General features: G+C 37.1%; 1 protein-coding gene across 2 annotated transcripts; it reads left to right on the top strand.

The window, feature by feature from the left end:
• Positions 1-1,589: 1,589 nt before the first annotated feature.
• LOC104092005 (protein TIC110, chloroplastic) lies at positions 1,590-19,868 on the top strand. 2 transcript variants are annotated; one of them, XM_009597477.4, is made up of 15 exons: positions 1,590-2,244; positions 2,921-2,980; positions 3,762-3,885; positions 4,040-4,108; positions 4,219-4,317; positions 4,568-4,634; positions 5,330-5,394; positions 5,572-5,666; positions 5,867-5,991; positions 6,179-6,279; positions 10,267-10,483; positions 11,350-11,504; positions 18,006-18,131; positions 18,252-19,217; positions 19,304-19,868. In XM_009597477.4, exons 1-15 carry the CDS (start codon positions 1,715-1,717, stop codon positions 19,544-19,546), a joined length of 3,042 nt encoding a protein of 1,013 aa, XP_009595772.1. In that variant the 5' UTR covers positions 1,590-1,714; the 3' UTR covers positions 19,547-19,868. The 2 variants fall into 2 exon arrangements, with proteins under 2 accessions (XP_009595772.1, XP_009595771.1); XM_009597476.4 differs by having other exon boundaries at positions 5,864-5,991.
• The last annotated feature ends 661 nt before the right edge of the window (positions 19,869-20,529 follow it).

The raw sequence follows: 20,529 nt of genomic DNA, 5'->3' as shown, positions 1-20,529 counted from the left end.
ATCAATCTGCCTATACATAAAGGGTCTTAAAATGCTTTTACATGGACAAAGCGCACCCATTGAGTACACCAATAGTTGTTCGATCACTTGAAGTGAATAAGGACCCGTTCCGACCTCCAGATGAGGATGAGGAACTCCTTGGTCCTGAAACACCCTATCTCAGTGAAATTGGTGCACTTATGTATCTTGCTAATGCTACAAGGCCTGACATATCATTTTTTGTTAATTTACTAGCAAGATATAGCTCTTCACCTACATGGAGACATTGGGATGAGATTAAGCATATTTTGCGATATTTAAAGGGAACTCTTGATATAGGTTTTTTTATGCTAACAAAGGTAATGCAGACCTTGTTGGTTATGCAGATGCAGGTTATATATCTGATCCCCATAAAGCTCGATCTCAAACCGGGTACGTGTTTACATGTGGAGGTACTGTCATATCATATTGCTCCACAAAGCAGTCAATTGTTGCTACTTCTTCTAATCATGCTGAGATAATAGCTATTCATGAAGCAAGTAGGGAATGCGTATGGTTGAGATCAGCAATTCATTTTATTCAAGAAAAATATGTTTTGGAGTGTAATAAAAGATCTACAATTTTATACGAAGACAATGCTGTATGCATAGCCCAATTAAAGGGGGGATTTATAAAAGGAGATAGAACGAAACATATTTCACCAAAATTATTCTACACACATGATCTTCAGAAAAATAGTGACATCGATGTGCAACAAATCCGTTCAAGTGACAATCCAGCAGATTTGTTCGCTAAATCTTTACCAACTTCAACTTTTGAGAAGATGGTATACAAGATTGGAATGCGGAGACTCAAATATTTGAAACAAAGTTTTCATTAGGGGGAGTGAAATACTCTTTTTTCCTTACTAAGCTTTTTCCCACAGGGTTTTCCTTGTAAGGTTTTTAATGAGGCATCTAGAAATGCGTATTACTAAATATGTGTACTCTTTTTCCTTCACTAGGATTTTTTCCGCTGGTTTTTCCTAGTAAGATTTTAACGAGGCACAATACCTTTTAATGAACATTCAATGAGGAGTGTTATGAAAATAATTATATTGTGAATGTCCATTTATTACTCCGCTATAGATAATCTTCCTAAAGAAGATTATCCATTTAATACTCTGTTGAAATTTATCTACAAGCAGCTGATGCAGGCAGGTTGCAAGCAGCTCAATGAAATAATTTGCAGCAGCTTCTTATTAAACAAGCAGGTTGCAAGCAGCTCATCCATACAACTTACAAGTAGCTAAAGAAAAGCCTTGCAACTGCTTCCTAAAAAACCTCGTAGCTGCTTCCTTTCTTCTATAAATAGAGAAATTTTCAGTTCATTATGTACATAAAGTTTAAAATTTGAATAATATATAAGTTTTTCTCTATATTTGTAAATACTTTACGGTTTTTATTTTATAACAATAAAGAATAAAAGTGACTTATTTCAAATAGTTTAAGAGTTTCTTTAGATTCAAACCGGGTATTGGATAGGACTAAAGAGTAAACCCAAGGGATCGAAACTGCAATTTAGGAAGTTGTACCTATCTTCTTCTCCGCCCACTTGCCTATCCTTAATCCTTCATTTTTTTCCAAACCAACTCACTGTTCTCTCTCGACTCTGTTAAACCCTACAACAACATCATCTTCTCCTCTCTTCTCTCTCAAAAAAATTGTCCAACAAAGAGAGAAGACGAGATAGGAATATGAACCCGTCACTTCTCCTCACTACCAACCAACCTTCTGTAAACCCCACCACGACTACTTTCTTATCTCCTTTTCTCAACCCTACTCCTCTCCGTTTTACCCGTAAAATCTCCCAGAAACGCCGCCATTTTCTCTACAATTATGGTTTATCTACTGTCCGTTCATCTGCTTCTGACAAACCCCCTTCGTCGTCTATTTCGGTCAAGCCAGATGTCTTCGGAGGTAAGAAAGAACTTTCTACTATTCAATCCCTCGTGGATGCCATGTCACCGCCCATAAGAATAGCCAGCTCGGCTTTAGTATTTGCTGGCGCTGTGGCTGCTGGGTACGGGCTTGGGGTTCGTTTTGGTGGGTCCCGCAATGCTGGGGTGGGTGGTGCTATTGCTCTTGGTGCTGCTGGTGCCGGCGCCGCTTATGCATTGAATTCCTGTGTTCCTGAAGTCGCGGCTATTAATTTGCATAACTATGTGGCTGATTTTGAGGACCCCGCTGCCTTGAACAAGGAAGATATTGATGCAATTGCTAATAAGTTTGTCCACTATACCCATTTGATTTATTCATTTATTTATTTGCCAGTATATTTACCGGCAACTAATGCTTGCACCAACCAAATTTATTAATATGTGCTATTTCTTGGATTTGTGACTAATGCCCCACTTAAAGTTAAATTAACATGAGTTGGTGCAAACACCGGGTGTGCGTAAGTTTATTCCGTAGCTGGTTGCTTGGATAGTGCAATTCTCAGGGAAAAAAAAAACTCTAATGCGGATGCTTGGACCATTTGCTTTGATTTGGTTCATTATCTTTGTGATTAGCTCAGTAGCCTAATTATCATTTTATTTCTGGCTTAATGACCTTTTAGTAACAATTAGTTATTTCAGACAATTGACCGGTGCTGTGGCTGGATTACAGACTATTTTGTGTCCCAAACATAGTACTATATATATGTGTGTGTGTGTGTGTGTGTTTCAGTTGGGTAAGATAAGAATTGATTGAAAGGGTAAGCTATTGTTTAGATGATAGATAAGTTGGACTGGGGAAATCATTTTAGCTTTTTCTTCTAGAACTTATTTATCAAATTCCATGTTGGCTACTTTATGAGCTTTCACGCACAAGTTTTATCAGAGTTCTCTAACTTTTCTAGTTTCGTTTATCGATGTTTGCCACCTCATTTATTTACCCCTTTACTTCTTTTTATTGTTTAGGTATGGTGTCAGCAAACAGAATGAGGCATTCAATGCGGAGCTTCGTGATATATATTGCCGGTGAGTGATAAATTGTCTGTGCTGAAGTACTAACTTGTTACGAACACCCTGGCTGACATGAAAGCTGCATGTATTTCTAAAAAAAAAAATTTGAGTAAGTGAAAGTTGCATGTATTTCTTTTTACATAAAACTGAGACAAAACCTCTTCAATGTATTATCACATCTCTCTCCTTTTTCGTTTTCGGTTTCTTTTGTGCTCTTTATTTCTTTTTTCCCCCAATTGTCGTATGACAAAATTTTCTTTATATGAGTTGCTTGCCTGGGAATAGAAGTAGCAGAGTTTGACCCTATTAAGCACTTTGTAGGGCAAAGTATGGTTTTGTAGTTAATTGGTTGCTTGCTATGTCCAAACATATTGATCTTGCTTCCTTTCTGAGATGTTTTTTCCTTGATTAAGATCCCCAAAATGTTTAACGTTGTCTCAACTTTTGCAGATTAAAAGAAAAGAAAATATTTGTCACCTTTCTGCCTTTACTACTTCTTGCACATGCTTTTCTATACTATTTCAGTTCCTTATGACCCAGAAAGTATCAAAATTGCTATCCTTGTCTTGGCATATTGACCCAATTACATTTGAATGCTATAACTAACATGGCGTGATACTTGTTTCAGACACGTAAAAGGAATCAAGCAGAGATTTTTGCTTATTCATTTCAAATGATTATTTTGAATTTTAAATGTCCTTTTATTTACCAGTGACAGGGCCCATTGAACTTATCAGTTTTAAACATTTTTAGCTTATCTGCACTTTCTTATGCATCAAATTTGATTTGTGTTCAGATATGTATCTGCTGTCTTTCCTACTGGGACTGAAGAACTTAGAGGCGATGAAGTTGATACCATAATCAAATTTAAAAATGCATTGGGAATTGATGATCCAGATGCAGCAGATATGCATATGGAGGTAACTTGAAGTATTTATTTGATTCTGTACCTCAGCATTACAATACTTCTAGCTGTGGTGGGCTTGCAAAGTTAGAATGTTATGTTGATGAGCTACGTTTGCTTTAATAAATAATTCGTTAAGTGTTAAGAAACTATACATGTTGGTTTCTCAGATTGGTAGGCGAATATTCAGGCAACGACTTGAAACGGGAGATCGTGATGGAGATATAGAACAGCGTCGGGTGGGTCATCTCTTCAATAGCTTTAATTTCCACTTTATGGCTACTGTACCGCCTTTAGTTATCAAAGAACAATAAATGGAACTTGACCATTTCTGACTTCTCCAGTGCAGGCATTTCAGAAGTTGATATACGTCTCAACTCTCGTATTTGGAGAAGCATCTGCATTCCTTTTACCTTGGAAACGTGTTTTCAAGGTTACTGATTCCCAGGTAGTGGATAATTCGATGCATCTCCGTTGGCCCCTTCGATTGTGCAGTGCCATGCCCCACTTGTGGCTTTAACATTTCTGTCTTCTGATTGAAGTTGCTGTCATTCCTCCTTTTTCTGTATCCCCTTCATTTATGTATTAGATTCCTAAGTTATCTGGCTCCCTACTACCTTACCATTTCTCAAAAAAAAAAAGAAAAAGTTGTCTGACTCTCTACTTCATTTCACCTGTTTTAACATTTTTGTCGTTAGGTTGAGGTTGCTGTCAGGGACAATGCACAACGATTATATGCTTCCAAGCTTAAGTCTGTTGGCCGAGGTAAATTTGGTCTACTGATGCCTTAGAAGGCACTTTTTGTTTTTCTCTAATGTATGAGCCATTCAGAGCAAATCTCTTCACATGTTTTCTTTTGTATCGCCGAATGAAACTAATGCTTTTCCAAAAACTTTCAAACTACTTACTTTTTTGCTTGGGATTTTCTATTTCTATTCTTAAATTTTTCTCTCTATTGTGGTAATTTTATCAAATCAGCCTATGTTCTTAAGTTTGTCTCTTTTGTGGTATATGGTGCTTAATCCTGTATAAGATGAATTGTTACATGAGGCTCCTTGTGCTGCATGGGTTTGGTAGGTTCCACTCGTGCACCGAGTAGAGATTCTTTTCTCTGGAAGTCTTTCTGTCACTTCAAATTTCTCGTTGTCTAGTGATATATCATATTGGTTTATGGGTTTTGAGGGCGTTCTGGCAATAGCTCTTGAATCTGGATGTATATTTATTCTTTATTCTATAGGGTAGTATCGGTCTTTGTATGGATTTTACCAGCCTTATATTGCAAATGCTAATTCTTTCATTAATTACACAAATTCAACTCCTAGTAGCTAACGGACCTTGCAATTCTAAGTTATGGTGGAGTTGGGATGAAGTTCTTTCAGTTGTTTTTTCATTATTTAATTACTCTACTTTACTTCAGAAACTTTGCATGGTTTATTTAACTACTTTACTTGTTTCTCCAGATATTGATGCGGACCAGCTGGTCAGTTTGAGAGAAGCACAGCTTGTATATCGGCTGTCGGATGAGGTAGTGCCTAAAAAAAATCACATTTCTACTTAAATACATCGTTGTAAAACATTCTTTGCTCCTTGAAAAAAGAGAGAAGACTGTTTTGAATTTGTTGCATGATATTCATGATCGAATTTGCTATATCCATGTATTCGGTCATCATTAATATGCCCATGACTATTTATATGTTTGCAGCTTGCAGAAGAGATGTTTAAAGAGTATGCAAGAAAGCTTGTTGAGGAATGCATATCACTTGCTGTTGGCAGTTTGAAATCAAGGACAAGAGCAACGTAAGGTCTTAAATGTGTTTAACCTCTTAAAAAGGGAACTTTGAGGCATATCCGCGACTTGAATGTCACAGGATAAATCTTTTACTAGGCAATTCTGTGTAATAGAAATGGGATAACTCGTGCAATTTCTAGCACGACATAATCTTCCATATTCTTTCCTTGTATCATTTGTTTAATAAATTGATTGGGCCATTCAGCAGGGAAGCCACACGTGTGATCGAGGAGCTTGATAAGATATTGTCATTTAATAATTTGCTAATTTCACTGAAGAACCATCCTGATGCTAGTCGCTTTGCTCCTGGCATTGGGCCAGTTTCCTTAGTAGGTATGTTTGTTGGTGATCTTTGCCTGACTCTTATAGAACTTGTTTTAAAAGTCACTGGTCTCTCTCAAGTCTAAGTGAAATCCTTTCACGGAGCTTTTTTCTTTCAGCTGTTTGTTGTTTGTGTGTCAGTTTGTTACCTGGAGTTAACTTTCCCTTTTCCTTATTCTTTTCCTTCCTGTTCCTTCAGGTGGCGAGTATGATGGTGATAGAAAGATGGATGACCTAAAACTTCTCTACAGAGCATATATTACAGATTCTTTGTCAAGTGGTCGGATGGAAGAAAACAAGGTATGGTGATTAAATTTCTCTCCTTCATTCTTTCTTTATAGGGTTTTTGGAATTTCCCTTTTCTACTTTCGGAAAGTTTGAGATTCTCTCTTCTTTTTTTCTCCATGCATGTCGGATTAAGTTATGTTTAACATATATTTGCTTCTTGGGAGGGGCTTGAAAAGATTAAAGGGGAGGGTTATTCATTGATATACTTTTCCTATGAAAGATGGTTTATCCACCTGCTTCTGTTGTTGGGTATGAATGGACAAGAAGTTAAAGGAAAAAACACATTTCTTTTTATCCAGCTTCTTCACTATATTAAACTTCTGGTACAGGTTAAAAAATTAATACTTGTTGATTTGCTTTCCTATGGAAGATAGCTTATGCACCCCCTTGTGTTTGATATTACTGGACTGGAGCAGACACATATTCTTTTCTCTTTTCTAGCTTTCCTGTGGTTGAAAATGCTGACATGGGAAGACAGAATATCCCTCCATTTTTACTCCCTTATCCCGTATCTCTTGCTTGTCCTCCTGCCTCTTTGTTCTACTAAACTTATCACAATGGAAGTAGAACAAAAAAATGGATGGAAATATTAGCAGAAAACTGGTGGTGGTGGGACCAAGATTTATAAGTTATTCAATCAAGAGGATTAGCATGACCTTTGTGCAAAGGTGACATGCACTAAGCTAAATGTGGTCTGAGTTTTCTGATGAGGATGAAAGCAAGAAAGACTAGTTTGATAGCGGCTCTTGTCCTAATTATGCTAAGTTGCACACTTGCACAACTAGGCTTGTTGGCTTCAATTGCTTTTCTCTAGAGGATCTCATATTTCTCGAGATGAGAGTGATATACACATGTATTAACATATTTTGGTAGAGCGGATTATAGAAGGGAGCTCTTGGTTGTCAGCATCATATGTATCACATGTGCGCTATGTCCCTAAAAACATGTCCAATGAGAAAAATATAGCACAAAAAGCTGTAGTATGTTGGGCGCACCTAAGGCTGCAATGTAGCCAAGTGGTCAATGAAGTGGTTAAGAATCATGAGGTCTTAGGTTCAAATCCAGCGGAGGCAAAAAATTAGGTGATTTCTTCCTATCTGTCCAAGCCTTGCTGGGCAGAGTTACCTGGTACCCGTTGGTGGTGGGAAGCAGCAAGTTTTTAGTGGAATTAGTCGAGGTGTGTGCAAGCTGGCCTGGCCACCATGGTTATTTAAAAAAAGGTTGTAGTATGTTGAGTCCTTTCTTTTGTTTATATCTACATTGATCCTTTTCTTACCCTCTTTTTTCTTTTATTTCCTTGAGAACATTCATCTTTTAAAAAATTAGAATTATGAAAAAGTACATGTATGGTTGTTGAATTTCATTCTTGGTATATATGTTTCTGCCACAAATATATTGATGATATATTTGGAGTACCTTTCTATGAAAACATAAGGTGATAAAAAACGTAGATAAGGTTATAAAATAGGGTAGATAATAAATTTGGAGTAATTCAACTTTGTTAAATCTTGCTTTGTGGGGTGTAGGCTGATATCACTACAATATCTAACGATCTTTTGATAGGTTCATACAAAAAAATGGATGATGTGGAAATATTAACAGAAAACTGGTTGCTGTGGGACCAAGATTTATTAGTTATTCAATCAAGAGGATTAGCATGACCTTTGTGCAAAGGTGACATGCACTAAGCTAAATGTGGTCTGAGTTTTCTGATGAGGATGAAAGCAAGAAAGACTAGTTTGATAGCGGCTGTTGTCCTAATTATGCGAAGTTGCACACTTGCACAACTAGGCTTGTTGGCTTCAATTGCTTTTCTCTAGAGGATCTCATATTTCTCGAGATGAGAGTGATATACACATGTATTAACATATTTTGGTAGAGCGGATTATAGAAGGGAGCTCTTGGTTGTCAGCATCATATGTATCACATGAGCGCTATGTCCCTAAAAACATGTCCAATGAGAAAAATATAGCACAAAAAGCTGTAGTATGTTGGGCGCACCTAAGGGTGCAATGTAGCCAAGTGGTCAATGAAGTGGTTAAGAATCATGAGGTCTCAGGTTCAAATCTAGCAGAGGCAAAAAACTAGGTGATTTCTTCCTATCTGTCCAAGCCTTGCTGGGCAGAGTTAACTGGTACCCGTTGTTGGTGGGAAGTAGCAAGTTTTTAGTGGAATTAGTCGAGGTGTGTGCAAGCTGGCCCGACCACCATGGTTATTTAAAAAAAGGCTGTAGTATGCTGAGTCCTTTCTTTTGTTTATATCTACATTGATCCTTTTCTTACCCTCTTTTTTCTTTTTTTTTCCTTGAGAACATTCATCGTTTAAAAAAAATTAGAATTATGAAAAAGTACATGTATGGTTTTTGAATTTCATTCTTGGTATATATGTTTCTGCCACAAATATATTGATGATATATTTGGAGTACCTTTCTATGAAAACATAAGGTGATAAAAAACGTAGATAAGGTTATAAAATAGGGTAGATAATAAATTTGGAGTAATTCAACCTTGTTAAATCTTGCTTTGTGGGTGTAGGCTGATGTCACTACAATATCTAACGATCTTTTGATAGTTGCATACAAAAAAAATGGATGATGTGGAAATATTAGCAGAAAACTGGTGGCGGTGGGACCAAGATTTATAAGTTATTCAATCAAGAGTAGCATGACCTTTGTGCAAAGGTGACACGCACTAAGCTAAATGTGGTCTGAGTTTTCTGATGAGGATGAAAGACTAGTTTGATAGCGGCTCTTGTCCTAATTATGCTTAGTTGCACACTTGCACAACTAGGCTTGTTGGCTTCAATTGCTTTTCTCTAGAGGATCTCATATTTCTCGAGATGAGAGTGATTTACACATGTATTAACATATTTTGGTAGAGCAGATTATAGAAGGGAGCTCTTGGTTGTCAGCATCACATGTATCACGTGCGCTATGTCCCTAAAAACATGTCCAATGAGAAAAATATAGCACAAAAAGCTGTAGTATGTTGGGCGCACCTAAGGCTGCAATGTAGCCAAGTGGTCAATGAAGTGGTTAAGAATCATGAGGTCTTAGGTTCAAATCCAGCGGAGGCAAAAAATTAGGTGATTTCTTCCTATCTGTCCAAGCCTTGCTGGGCAGAATTACCTGGTACCCGTTGTTGGTGGGAAGTAGCAAGTTTTTAGTGGAATTAGTCGAGGTGTGTGCAAGCTGGCCCGACTACCATGGTTATTTAAAAAAAGGCTGCAGTATGCTGAGTCCTTTCTTTTGTTTATATCTACATTGATCCTTTTCTTACCCGCTTTTTTCTTTTTTTTCCTTGAGAACATTCATCTTTTAAAAAATTAGAATTATGAAAAAGTACATGTATGGTTTTTGAATTTCATTCTTGGTATATATGTTTCTGCCACAAATATATTGATGATATATTTGGAGTACCTTTCTATGAAAACATAAGGTTATAAAAAACGTAGATACGGTTATAAAATAGGGTAGATAATAAATTTGGAGTAATTTATAAATTTGGAGTAATTCAACCTTGTTAAATCTTGCTTTGTGGGTGTAGGCTGATATCACTACAATATCTAATGATGTAATAATAGAGTTTGTTTAATCATTGCGTGCAAATCAGTCAAAAATAATTGCATGCAAATCAGTCAATGTTCTTCTTTGGCTCTTTTTAGTTGCACGCAAATCAGTCTATGATCTTCTTTGGCTCTTTTGATAGTTGCATGCAAATCAGTCTAAGTTCCTCGTCATTATCACATAAGGATTACTCTTAGCTTGATTCAGGAAAATAGATTTCTCACTGATGAGATGGTTGTGGGACCAATCCGTTTCTAGACTGATTTGCTTGTAAGATTGGAGTATATTGGATCATTGTTTAATTAATGTGTTCAGTTGATTCTTCTCCCTAACAAGTAGGAGTTCCCGTGCATCGTCTCTAGGCCATTTGATTTTCTTCTGTTTGTCATTTAGTTGTATGCCTTTTAACCGTTCAATGTTATTTCTTCTTGTAGCTTGCTGCTTTGAACCAATTGAGAAATATATTTGGTTTGGGGAGACGAGAAGCAGAGACAATCACATTGGATGTCACCTCAAAAGTATACCGTAAACGACTTGCTCAAGCTGTTACCAGTGGTGATTTAGAAGCTGCTGAGAGCAAAGCAGCCTATCTTCAAATGCTGTGTGAAGAATTAAGTTTTGATCCGCAAAAGGCTCTTCAGATTCATGAAGGTAACCCATGACTTTACTGTAACTTATCTTCTAATGGATATTGAGTGACATTTTCATTTTCAATCTTTCTGGAGAGGGAAGCCTCTTGTTAGTAGTCAAGTTTTTAATCACTTCTAGGAGTGCTAACAGGAACTTGTTGAGGCTATTGGTTTGAGTTTCAGTTGATTCATCTGTGAGGCAAAGATATAACTGAACTGTCCATTCATTACAAGAGTGTCGACTTTCTCTTTCTGATTCGGTACTAAAACCTCCTCCTGAAGCAGTCCTTGAAACTTGAGTTGTCTCCATTTCTGCATAGTGCATAGCATGTCAGTTGAAAAACCAGCGACTAGCTTCGCCCTGAAGCTGGAGTTGAGAATAGGAGAGGTGTTTATAGTGTCAAGAGTTTACCGGCCATTAGTAATTTCATTTTATAATTGAACATCCTAATGTTGGTTCTGTTAGTTGTGTTTTCCGTTTTTGGAGTGTTGCAAGTGAGGATGCAAAATGTTGAGATTTGAGAATAAGGCTATAAGATTAGAGAATGCTTAAGGGCACCATCAACCAAACAAGTAGACCTAGGGAGGGATTAGAGAATTTTTTATGTTTGTCCTATTGGCTTGTGAACAACATTGACCACCTATCTATAGTATCTTGGATTCTGTGCTCCAGTTTAGTCAAGGTTTTTTTTTGCGCCGACAATGCTTTGAGCCATCTAGGTAATGCCTGTGTCTTCTTATGAACTAAGTTTTTTTTCTGAAATATGCAACATGAACTTTACTATGTGCCTGACGCATTCATCTGAAACGTTTTAAACATTGTGAAAAGATAATTTGAACTGTTGTATTCTGTCACTGGAAAAGCTTGTCTTTACTTTTCATTTTCAGAAATCTATAGGCAAAAGCTTCAGCAGCTTGTCGCTGATGGAGAACTTAGTGATGAGGACATGAAGGCATTGGAACGCCTGCAGGTCATGCTTTGCGTTCCCAAGCAAACAGTTGAGGCGGCTCATGCAGATATCTGTGGCAGTTTATTTGAAAAGGTAACCACCAGTCTCTTCTCTATTTATTGCTTGACTGACTCTGTAAAATGCATTTCTTGTATAGATCTGCTTCATTTTTGGAAATATTAGACCTTTTATGTGGAGTTACTTTTCATTTAGCTTATTATTATTTTAACTTTTTTAAAGAACATTGTGATATTTAGTCCAAGTGGGATTTTACTAGGTTATTGTGATATTTAGTCCTAAAAATTGCTTTGATCAAGTTGCAGTTTGACCCCTGAAAGTCGAATACGAGCAAAGATTAGTGTACATTGTATGTGTGAAAATGCACGGGAGAAAAATTTATTTTATTAACAATGATACAGTGAGCCCTATATATAATACATATTCTACTCCTACTACATATAGGACCATGACATATTCTACTTCTACTACATATGGGACTAGGACATATTCTACTTCTACTACATATGGGACTAGGACTATTTACATAACTATCTAACACTCCCCCTCAGGCCGGTGTATACAAATTATATGTACTGAGCTTGTTACATATGGAACTAATAAGAGGACCAGTGAGAGACTTGGTGAAAATATCTGTGCAAATTGATCATTCGACATACAAAGCCATAGACTCCCCCTGAGCAACGAAACCATGTGGTTGCTGATAAATAGAAGTTGGCCGAAAGGTCGCCGGAAAAATTTGAAAATAGTGAGACTAAGCCAAATTACACGCTACAAAATAGGTTCTAAAACACCACCAGAAACAGAGAAACTTTTCTGGAAATTACTATTCATGTCGGGAAATTACTGTTCACGCCGAATAAAGGGCACTGCTCACGCCGGAAAAAATAAAAGTTGTCAGAATTTGATGTAATTTATATGGGTAGGCTCGGAATCACCAGACGAGTAAGTTGTCCTGAAGAATTTTTGTCAAAAAGTGGCCGGAATGGCTCACACGCGCCAGAAAAGTTACTGTATCTCGCTGGAGCCGTAGTTCCGGCGGCGCGTGAGGGACTTTCTGCCGGAGCGATTGACTGTTTTCGAACAAGATGATAGTGTTGGTTTTTGCATAACACTTACCGATGAGGAGATAACGCAAATCAATCTTGAGTCGTCAACCGAAAAGACGCACGGTGACTGCCTTTTCTGTTCCGATGGGACTGGAATTTCTGGGGTTTAGTCGCACAAGGGTTTCAGATACGATGGTGGTACTGTATATGCACTGTAACACTGTAGCGGTGATGAACCTTGGGAACAAGACGAAGTTGCCGGAAAATTGCACGCCGACAAGATCTTTCTTCTCGGATGTCGGTGGAATGACGCACAACTATAATTTTCTCACTGAAGCTCTGATACCAGGTGAGAACGCACGAGGAAAAAAAAATCTATTTTATTAACAATGATGCCGTGAACCCTATATATAATATAACATATTCTACTCTTACTACATATGGGACTATGACATATTCTAATCCTACTACATATGATACTAGGATTATTTACACATAACTATCTAACAATATGTATTTTTCTCCAATTAATAACAACACGTTGAAGCAGTCTAGTTTCTGTGCTATCAACATGCATAGCTTTTCTTTCATGAACGAACTTGTCTACTGCATGATAAGATCCCATACTGGCAGGAGTCTTCTCTTCTCTTGCTCTTTTGGTTGTTTTCCATCAACTCCTTGCTCTCCCCCTTTCAAACGTAGTGGCAACAAAATCAATTTGGTCAATATGTCTCTTCAACAGCTCTGCAATGCTCCCTGTCGCTCTAGTCGCAATTGTACTGTCTCCCCTCCAGTACAATAACTGATCCAAGATCAAAAAGGCCTAGAATCCAAGAAATTTAAGTAGTCCAAGAATCCATTTAAGATAATGATTTCTTTTCCATAAAGATTAGGATTTCTTATTCTCTCTTTTAGTAGGATTATATTTGTAGTTCTAGTTAAACTAGGATTGTTAGTTGGTATGTTCCTACTAGAATTCCTTTTCCTATTTTAGTTAGAATAGGCTTTTCTTAACTTTATTCTATTTCTAGTTTAATTAGGATTAAGTTTCCTTAACCTTATCAATTTTACTCATTGTAAAGCCTATTTAAAGGGCTCAATATGCTGAAATTAAAGATTGGTGATTAGTTTTTCCAAGTTTTTGCTTAAAAAACGTGATTTCTCTTTTGGTTGACTCTTCTTTCTTTATTCAGCGCTTCTTGCAATCTTGCGGGATTGAGGAACATGTGGGTAAAATTCTTTTCATCTTACATTCTTCTCACGTGAGTTTGAAAAACGCTTTCACTAGTTTTGTGAAAAACTTTAGCGGGGTGCTTTTGTTTTTCTCTCTTCTTTGTGCTTGAGAGGTGCAGAACCTTGAAAGTATATCAATTTGGTATCAGAGCATAGGTTCCAGGTCCATGTCACCAGACAAGCAAGTAGCAAGTTCGAGATTCTCTCTAATTGATTTGGAATTTAAAATTCAGAAATTATGAACTAAAGTCCTTGAACGAGATAATGAAGAAATTATAGTGCAGCTAGATAGCTTGACGGAATCCATGAGGCATTTGACATAATTGGTCGAAGGTTTGGTGCTTCAAAATCAGCTACCAAATTTGCTACAATGCCTACAACCTCCACTACCACATAACATGCCAGTGCTACCGGCCTACCGCCACGCTAGCACTTCTATATCCACTAATTCAATCGCAAAGAGCTGAAGAGGTTGAAGTTGACCAAGGCACCTTGCCCAATATGATAAATATTCAAATAATCAAGGACGTGAAGAGGATGAAACTGACAAGAGCATTATCGAAGAGACGAGGAACATGCATTGGGTCCACAAGTTGAGGATTTACCACCACAATTTTATGACGATCTGTTAGAGTATCCAACCTTGTGTGTCATTGACTTTCCGCCTTATAGAGATGCTCAACACAATATTGACTTGATTATTGACTCTATCATTCCAAACAAATCAACATATTGTGTTTATCCTAATGTCCGTAAAAATATGCATGAACAAGAGGAAGGATTACCTAAAAAGGAGTGGATAATGGAGAGTTTGAGGTATATTGGAGAAACAAGATGTCTTCACCTCATATATATATATGGCCATCATCAAAGTGACTGTTGGTGTACAAGCATATCAATTGATGCAGTCTCAAGAATAGCGCTGATCTCTATGCTTAATTCAAAGCTAGACATTGAGTTGGATAAGTTTCATGAAGTTCTGACATCAATAACTATCGTAAGTGCACCCAAGAGTGTGGCCTAGTGTTCAATGAAGTGGGTGAGAACCTTGAGGTCTCAGGTTCAAATCTCAGCGGAGGCAAATACTAGGTGATTACTTCCCATCTATCCAAGCCTTGGTGGATAGAGTTACCTGGTACCTGTTGCTGGTGGGAGGTGGCAGGTATCCCGTGGAATTAGTCGAGGTGCGCGCAAGCTGGCCCGGACACCACGGTTATCAAAATAAAAATACAAATAACTATCGTAAGTGAAGTTTGAGAGTCAACATAGAAAGATTACATGAAAAAGGCTTGGTGGAAAGTTAAAATCTAGTAAGTGGGATTTAGTTCGACCACATGCTAAGTTTTCTTACGACGCGAAAAAGCTCTATGATAAGCTAACAAAATGTAATTTGAAACTTGGTGAGCATTGGGTTCCCATTCTTTACTATAGCAAATCTTGCGCTATCTATGGAAGCGGTTAGACTCGAGGACGAGTCTTTTTCAACCAGGTGAGAAAGATGCAAGATTAATAAGGCCTAGAATCCAAGAAATTCAAGAAGTCCAAGAATCTATTTAAGATTAGGATTTCTTTTCCATAAAGATTAGAATTTCTTATTCCCTCTTTTAGTAGGATTATATTTGTAGTTCTAGTCAAAATAGGATTGTTAGTTGTTATTTTGTTACTATTAGAATTCTTTTTCTTATTTTAGTTAGAATAGGTTTTTCTTAACTTTATTTTTATTCTAGTTTAATTAAGATTAGTTTTTCTTAACCTTACCTATTTTACAACAAGGCCTATTTAAAGGGCTCAATATGTTGAAAATAAAGATTGATGATTAATTTTTCTAAGCTCTCACTTCAAAAACATGATTTCTCTTTTGGTTGACCTTTTCTTTATTCAACGCTTCTTGCAATGTTGCGGGATTGAGGAATGGGTGGGTAAGATTCTTATTGTTTTACATTCTTCTCACGTGAGCTTGAAGAACACTTTTGCTAGTTTTGTCAAAAACTTTAGCGGGGTACTTTTATTTCTTTCTTTTTTCTTACAACGTGAAGAAGCTCTATGATAAGCTAGCAAAATATAACTTGAAACCTGGTGAGCGTTGGGTCCCATTCTTTATTATGTAGCAAATCTTGCGCCATTTATGGAAGTTGTTAGACTCGAGGATGAGTCTTTTTCAACCAGGGGAGAATGATGCAAGATCAAGAAGGCCAAAAATCCAAGAAATTTAACAAGTTCAAGAATCCATTCAAGATTAGGATTTCTTCTCCTTAAATTAAGACTTCCTAATTCTTGTTGTAGTAGGATTATTTTTGTAATTCTCGTCGTACTAGGATAGTTAGTTGATATTCCATTCCTATTAGAATTCTTTTTATTTTTATTTTTATTTTTATTTTAGTAAGGGTATGTTTTTCTTAACTTTATTCTTATTCTAGCTTAATTAGGATTAGTTTTTCTTAACCTTATCAATTGTACTCATTGTAAGGCCTATTTAAAGGGCTCAATATGCTGAAATAAACATTGGTGATTAGTTTTTTTTAAAGCTCTTGCTTCAAAAACGTGATTTCTCTTTTGTTTGATACTTCTTCCTTCATTCAACGCTACTTGCAATCTTGCGAGATTAAGGAACGAGTGGGTAAGTTCTTTTCATCTTATATTCTTCTCACGTGAGTTTGAAGAATGCGTTCGCTAGTTTTGTGAAAAGCTTTAGCGGGGTGCTTTTGTTTTTCTCTTCTTTGTGTTTGAGAGTTGCAAAACCTTGAAAGTACATCAATAGCGGTGATAACAATTATTTTGGACTGTAACCAAGTAATGTCCCCTGTCCTAAAAAAGCAAAACCAATACGGAAATGTTTTGTCTTGCTATGCCTGACACAAACAGATAAAATGAATCGAAGAGTCGGGGTCATAAACGAAAATCAAACTAGTTTAATTCTAAAAACCGGTCATAAACGAAAATCAAACTAGTTTAATTCTAAAAACCAAGAACGTCAAGCCCCATTCCACAATTAACATGCACTAAAGAAAACTAAGTAGAGGTACCCATTACTTACTTTTCATCTTCCTTTTCTTCGATTCTTTAGAATGATTTGGAGTTGGTTGTCAAATGGATAGATTTTGCCTCTGCATTTTGTCTTCAGCATTCACTTTCTCTCTTGTGAGAGAATCATTTTTCCAGATGGGTTACTTATAAAAAAAATGAATACATATTTCAAGATGGTTATTTGGCACTGAGCTGCAGGAGTAAGTCTTTACAGTGCGTTAGTTCTTGTGGCAACAAAATCTTCTTGCGAGGGAAAGTAGCTGTGCTATCAATGGGTTTCTAAGTAGAGAACCAGAAGGAAGTAAACAATGGAGCAAATCTTGTTCGTTTAACTGTCTATATAGTTAGCTTTTTGTAGAAAGCATCTCTTTTCCTTTTTGTTCTCGGTCCTTTGAAAATTTGCATCTTATGCTACAGGTAGAATTTGCATAAAATTTGCATCTTATGCTCCCCAGGCCCCACAGTGTGGGATAATACTGGGTATGTTGTTGCTACAGGTAGTAAACTTAGGATGATTGAATGGAGTGAAATGCAAACTTCCCCCACTAAAAGCAAAAGAACAAGAACGATTTAACTTTCATTTATCTGTGATTTGGTTGAAGTTCCAATTTTTTCATCTAGTAATTCAGATGTTTTCATAAACTTTGGTGGTGCTGAGTGTACTTAGTGATTAGAGTTTATGTGTACTGAGTCGAAACCTGCTAGTAGGGTTTGCTTGTCTGTTTGCAACAACTATTCTATTACCACGTATGATCTGCAGAAAGCAGAAGCCCATTGTCAACTGTAGTAGTATGTGGCATCATATGTACCATAATACTCATTCTACTGAAGCAGGCAGTAGTAAATTATTTCTCACCCCCCTCAATTTTTCGTCCCTCTCAATTTATCATCCTCAGTCGTTATATATATGTGCATACATATACCTGCATCAGTATGCACCTCTCAGTATGTAGATAATAGGAAGCTCCTGATTGGAGCACTGTCCCATTCCATGTCCTCTGCCAGCTTGTTTTCCTATGTCAATTATAGCGAGTTCTTCCACACTGATTTCTCAGATAGTGTAGAATTAGTTGATTTGGCATTGTCTTGTTACGTACAGTAATCACATTGTAACAAGCCACGTTTGTTAGAGATTTTGTTTCTTAGATTGAGAGTTTTTAGTTTTCAATATTTAAGTGGGTTGATCTCTTTCAACTTCTTATGGTGCAAAAGGTGTGAAATTGAGCTAATCTGATTCCCTCCTGTCACCCAATATAAATATTGTTGGCAGGTGGTTAAGGAAGCAATTGCTGCTGGTGTAGATGGTTATGATGCTGAAATCAAGAAATCTGTGAGAAAGGCAGCATATGGTTTACGGTTAACCAGGGAGGTTGCCATGTCTATTGCTAGTAAGGCAGTAAGTACCAGGATGCTAATTCTCGTTTACAGCTTGTAAAAGTTTAATTTGATTCCACAATCAGAAATATACCTCGATATCTTTCTAATTACATTCAGTGCCTTGGCTTCACAAATACAGGTCAGAAAGATTTTCATCAGTTACATTCAAAAGGCCCGAGGATCTGGGAGCCGCACTGAACAAGCCAAAGAACTGAAAAAGATGATAGCCTTTAATAGTTTGGTTGTGACTCAACTAGTTGCGGACATCAAGGGTGAATCGTCTGATACACCACCAGAAGAGCCTCAAAAGGAGCAGGTTCAACAAACCGACGAGGAGGATGGGGAGTGGGAGTCCTTGCAATCACTAAGGAAAGTAAAACCCAGCAAGGACAATTTGAGAAAGGAAATCCAGACTGAGATTTCTCTCAAGGATGATCTTCCGGAAAGAGACAGAACTGATCTTTACAAGACATACTTGCTCTTTTGTCTAACTGGGGAAGTTACTAGAATTCCTTTTGGGGCCCAAATCACCACAAAGAAGGATGATTCAGAATATGTTTTGTTAAGTCAACTTGGTAGCATCCTTGGGTTGACTGATAAGGAAATTGTTGAAGTGCACCGAAGTCTAGCTGAGCAGGCTTTTAGGCAACAAGCTGAGGTGATCTTAGCTGATGGACAGCTAACCAAGGTCAGAATGGAACAGCTTACTGAATTGCAGAAGAATGTTGGCTTGCCACCTCAGTATGCCCAGAATATAATAAAGAGCATCACAACAACAAAACTGGCGGCAGCCCTTGAAACTGCTGTTGGTCAGGGAAGGCTGAGCATTAAGGAGATTAGAGAATTGAAAGAATCTTCAGTAGATATAAACACCATGATATCTGAGAGTTTACGTCAGAATCTTTTCAAAAAGACAGTGGATGATATCTTCTCATCTGGTACTGGAGAGTTTGACGAAGTAGAGGTATATGAGAATATCCCAAAAGATCTTAATATTAGCGCTGAGAAGGCCAAAAAAGTTGTTCATGAACTAGCTCGTAGCAGATTATTAAACTCGCTTATTCAGGCTGTATCCCTTCTGAGGCAGAGAAACCATAAAGCATTGGTATGAGTCTGATCTGAAGATGCTATTGGTTTTGTGTGAATCATGTCGTAATTTTGCAGTTTTAATGCTTCTCTGTGTTTTTGTAGGTTTCATCTCTCAATGATTTGTTAGCTTGTGACAAGGCCGTTCCTTCGACCCCATTATCTTGGGAGGTGCCAGAAGAACTGTCTGATCTTTTCATCGTATATGTGAAGAGTGATCCCGCACCAGATAAGTTGTCCAGGTTACAGTATCTGTTAGGTATAAGTGATTCAACAGCAGAAACTTTGAGATCTATGAAGGATAGAGAACTACCAAATGGGGTAGGGGAGGAAGAGTTTGTATTTTGATTCTCTTATAGCTTCTGATGAATGTCTGAATATCAGGCTAGAGAGAGAGAGAGAGAGAGAGAGAGAGAGAGAGAGAGAGAGAGAGAGAGAGGTACTGGTAATTTTTTTCATTTAATGTAGTTGAGGGTGTCTTTGTGCTTTAAGATGTGAGCCAGAAATGGTAGTATCGTTTTTTTTGGTATTTAGTAACTGGTAGAGAACTGTTATGCTATTTGAGTTTCTTTGTTGCTTAGTTGCAAGTTGGACTCTCTTCTCTTTTCAGAAGGGAAAGGAATTAAAATGTACCAATGAAAAGATTTAATGCAAGGCTTTTGTGTCTCAATTTCCATTTCCTCAACTCAACCCACATCTAAAAGAAAGTTTCTTCTAAAAATATTCTTGATTTTACAATTATATTTTCGTATTCTAAAAGTTTTGTGGATATTTATGAAATCTATTTAATATTGGTTAAGATTCTCAACAAATCTTAGCCTATAAAGAGGGATTCTTTTATTTGGAAAATATAAGCACAAGAAAATAATGTTCTTATTTGAAATATTTGAGAAAAATATTTGTCGGAAAATGAAATCATAGATATAAAAATAGAAGAGCAGCGTTCTCGAATGCTATCTTTTGTTGCTTAGCTGAATCATGGAGGTAGTAGTGTTAATATTCTTCCGGTTGTCTTTACGGACCTCTAACATTTGTTAAAGGAAATAAAGACTTTATTTGAATATCTTAACATTCCAAACTCTCTCTTTTGCATGTTGGTTTCATTATTCGTCCACCCGTACTTTGGATCTTAGTTTGGTCTGGACGCAATATTATTGCAGTATTTCTTTGCGTGATAATGGTTGCAAGGCTCTGTTTTTGTTTTGTTTTGTTAAATAGCTACTAACGATTCTAATTGCAGTTCTCTCCTAAGGTTTATGTATTGATGTGTGTTCAAGGAGCAAGTTTCCAGATAGTGCTCTTGCAAACAAAGTAGTGACTAGGAAAGTTCA

This window comes from Nicotiana tomentosiformis, chromosome 8 (genome assembly GCF_000390325.3).
Source record: "Nicotiana tomentosiformis chromosome 8, ASM39032v3, whole genome shotgun sequence".
NCBI classification, from domain to species: Eukaryota; Viridiplantae; Streptophyta; class Magnoliopsida; order Solanales; family Solanaceae; genus Nicotiana; species Nicotiana tomentosiformis.
The sequence above is the reverse complement of the archived record's forward strand: the minus strand, read 5'-3'. Positions and strand labels throughout refer to the sequence as shown.

What these genes read in the sequence shown, in the direction of transcription:
- LOC104092005 (XM_009597476.4), top strand. Translation starts at nt 1,715, where the DNA reads ATGAACCCGTCACTTCTCCTCACTACCAACCAACCTTCTGTAAACCCC. An exon ending in TCAAGGTTACTGATTCCCAG is followed by an intron (nt 4,318 to 4,567) that starts GTAGTGGATAAT and finishes TTTTGTCGTTAG; the next exon opens with GTTGAGGTTGCTGTCAGGGA. An exon ending in AAATCAAGGACAAGAGCAAC is followed by an intron (nt 5,667 to 5,863) that starts GTAAGGTCTTAA and finishes TGGGCCATTCAG; the next exon opens with CAGGGAAGCCACACGTGTGA.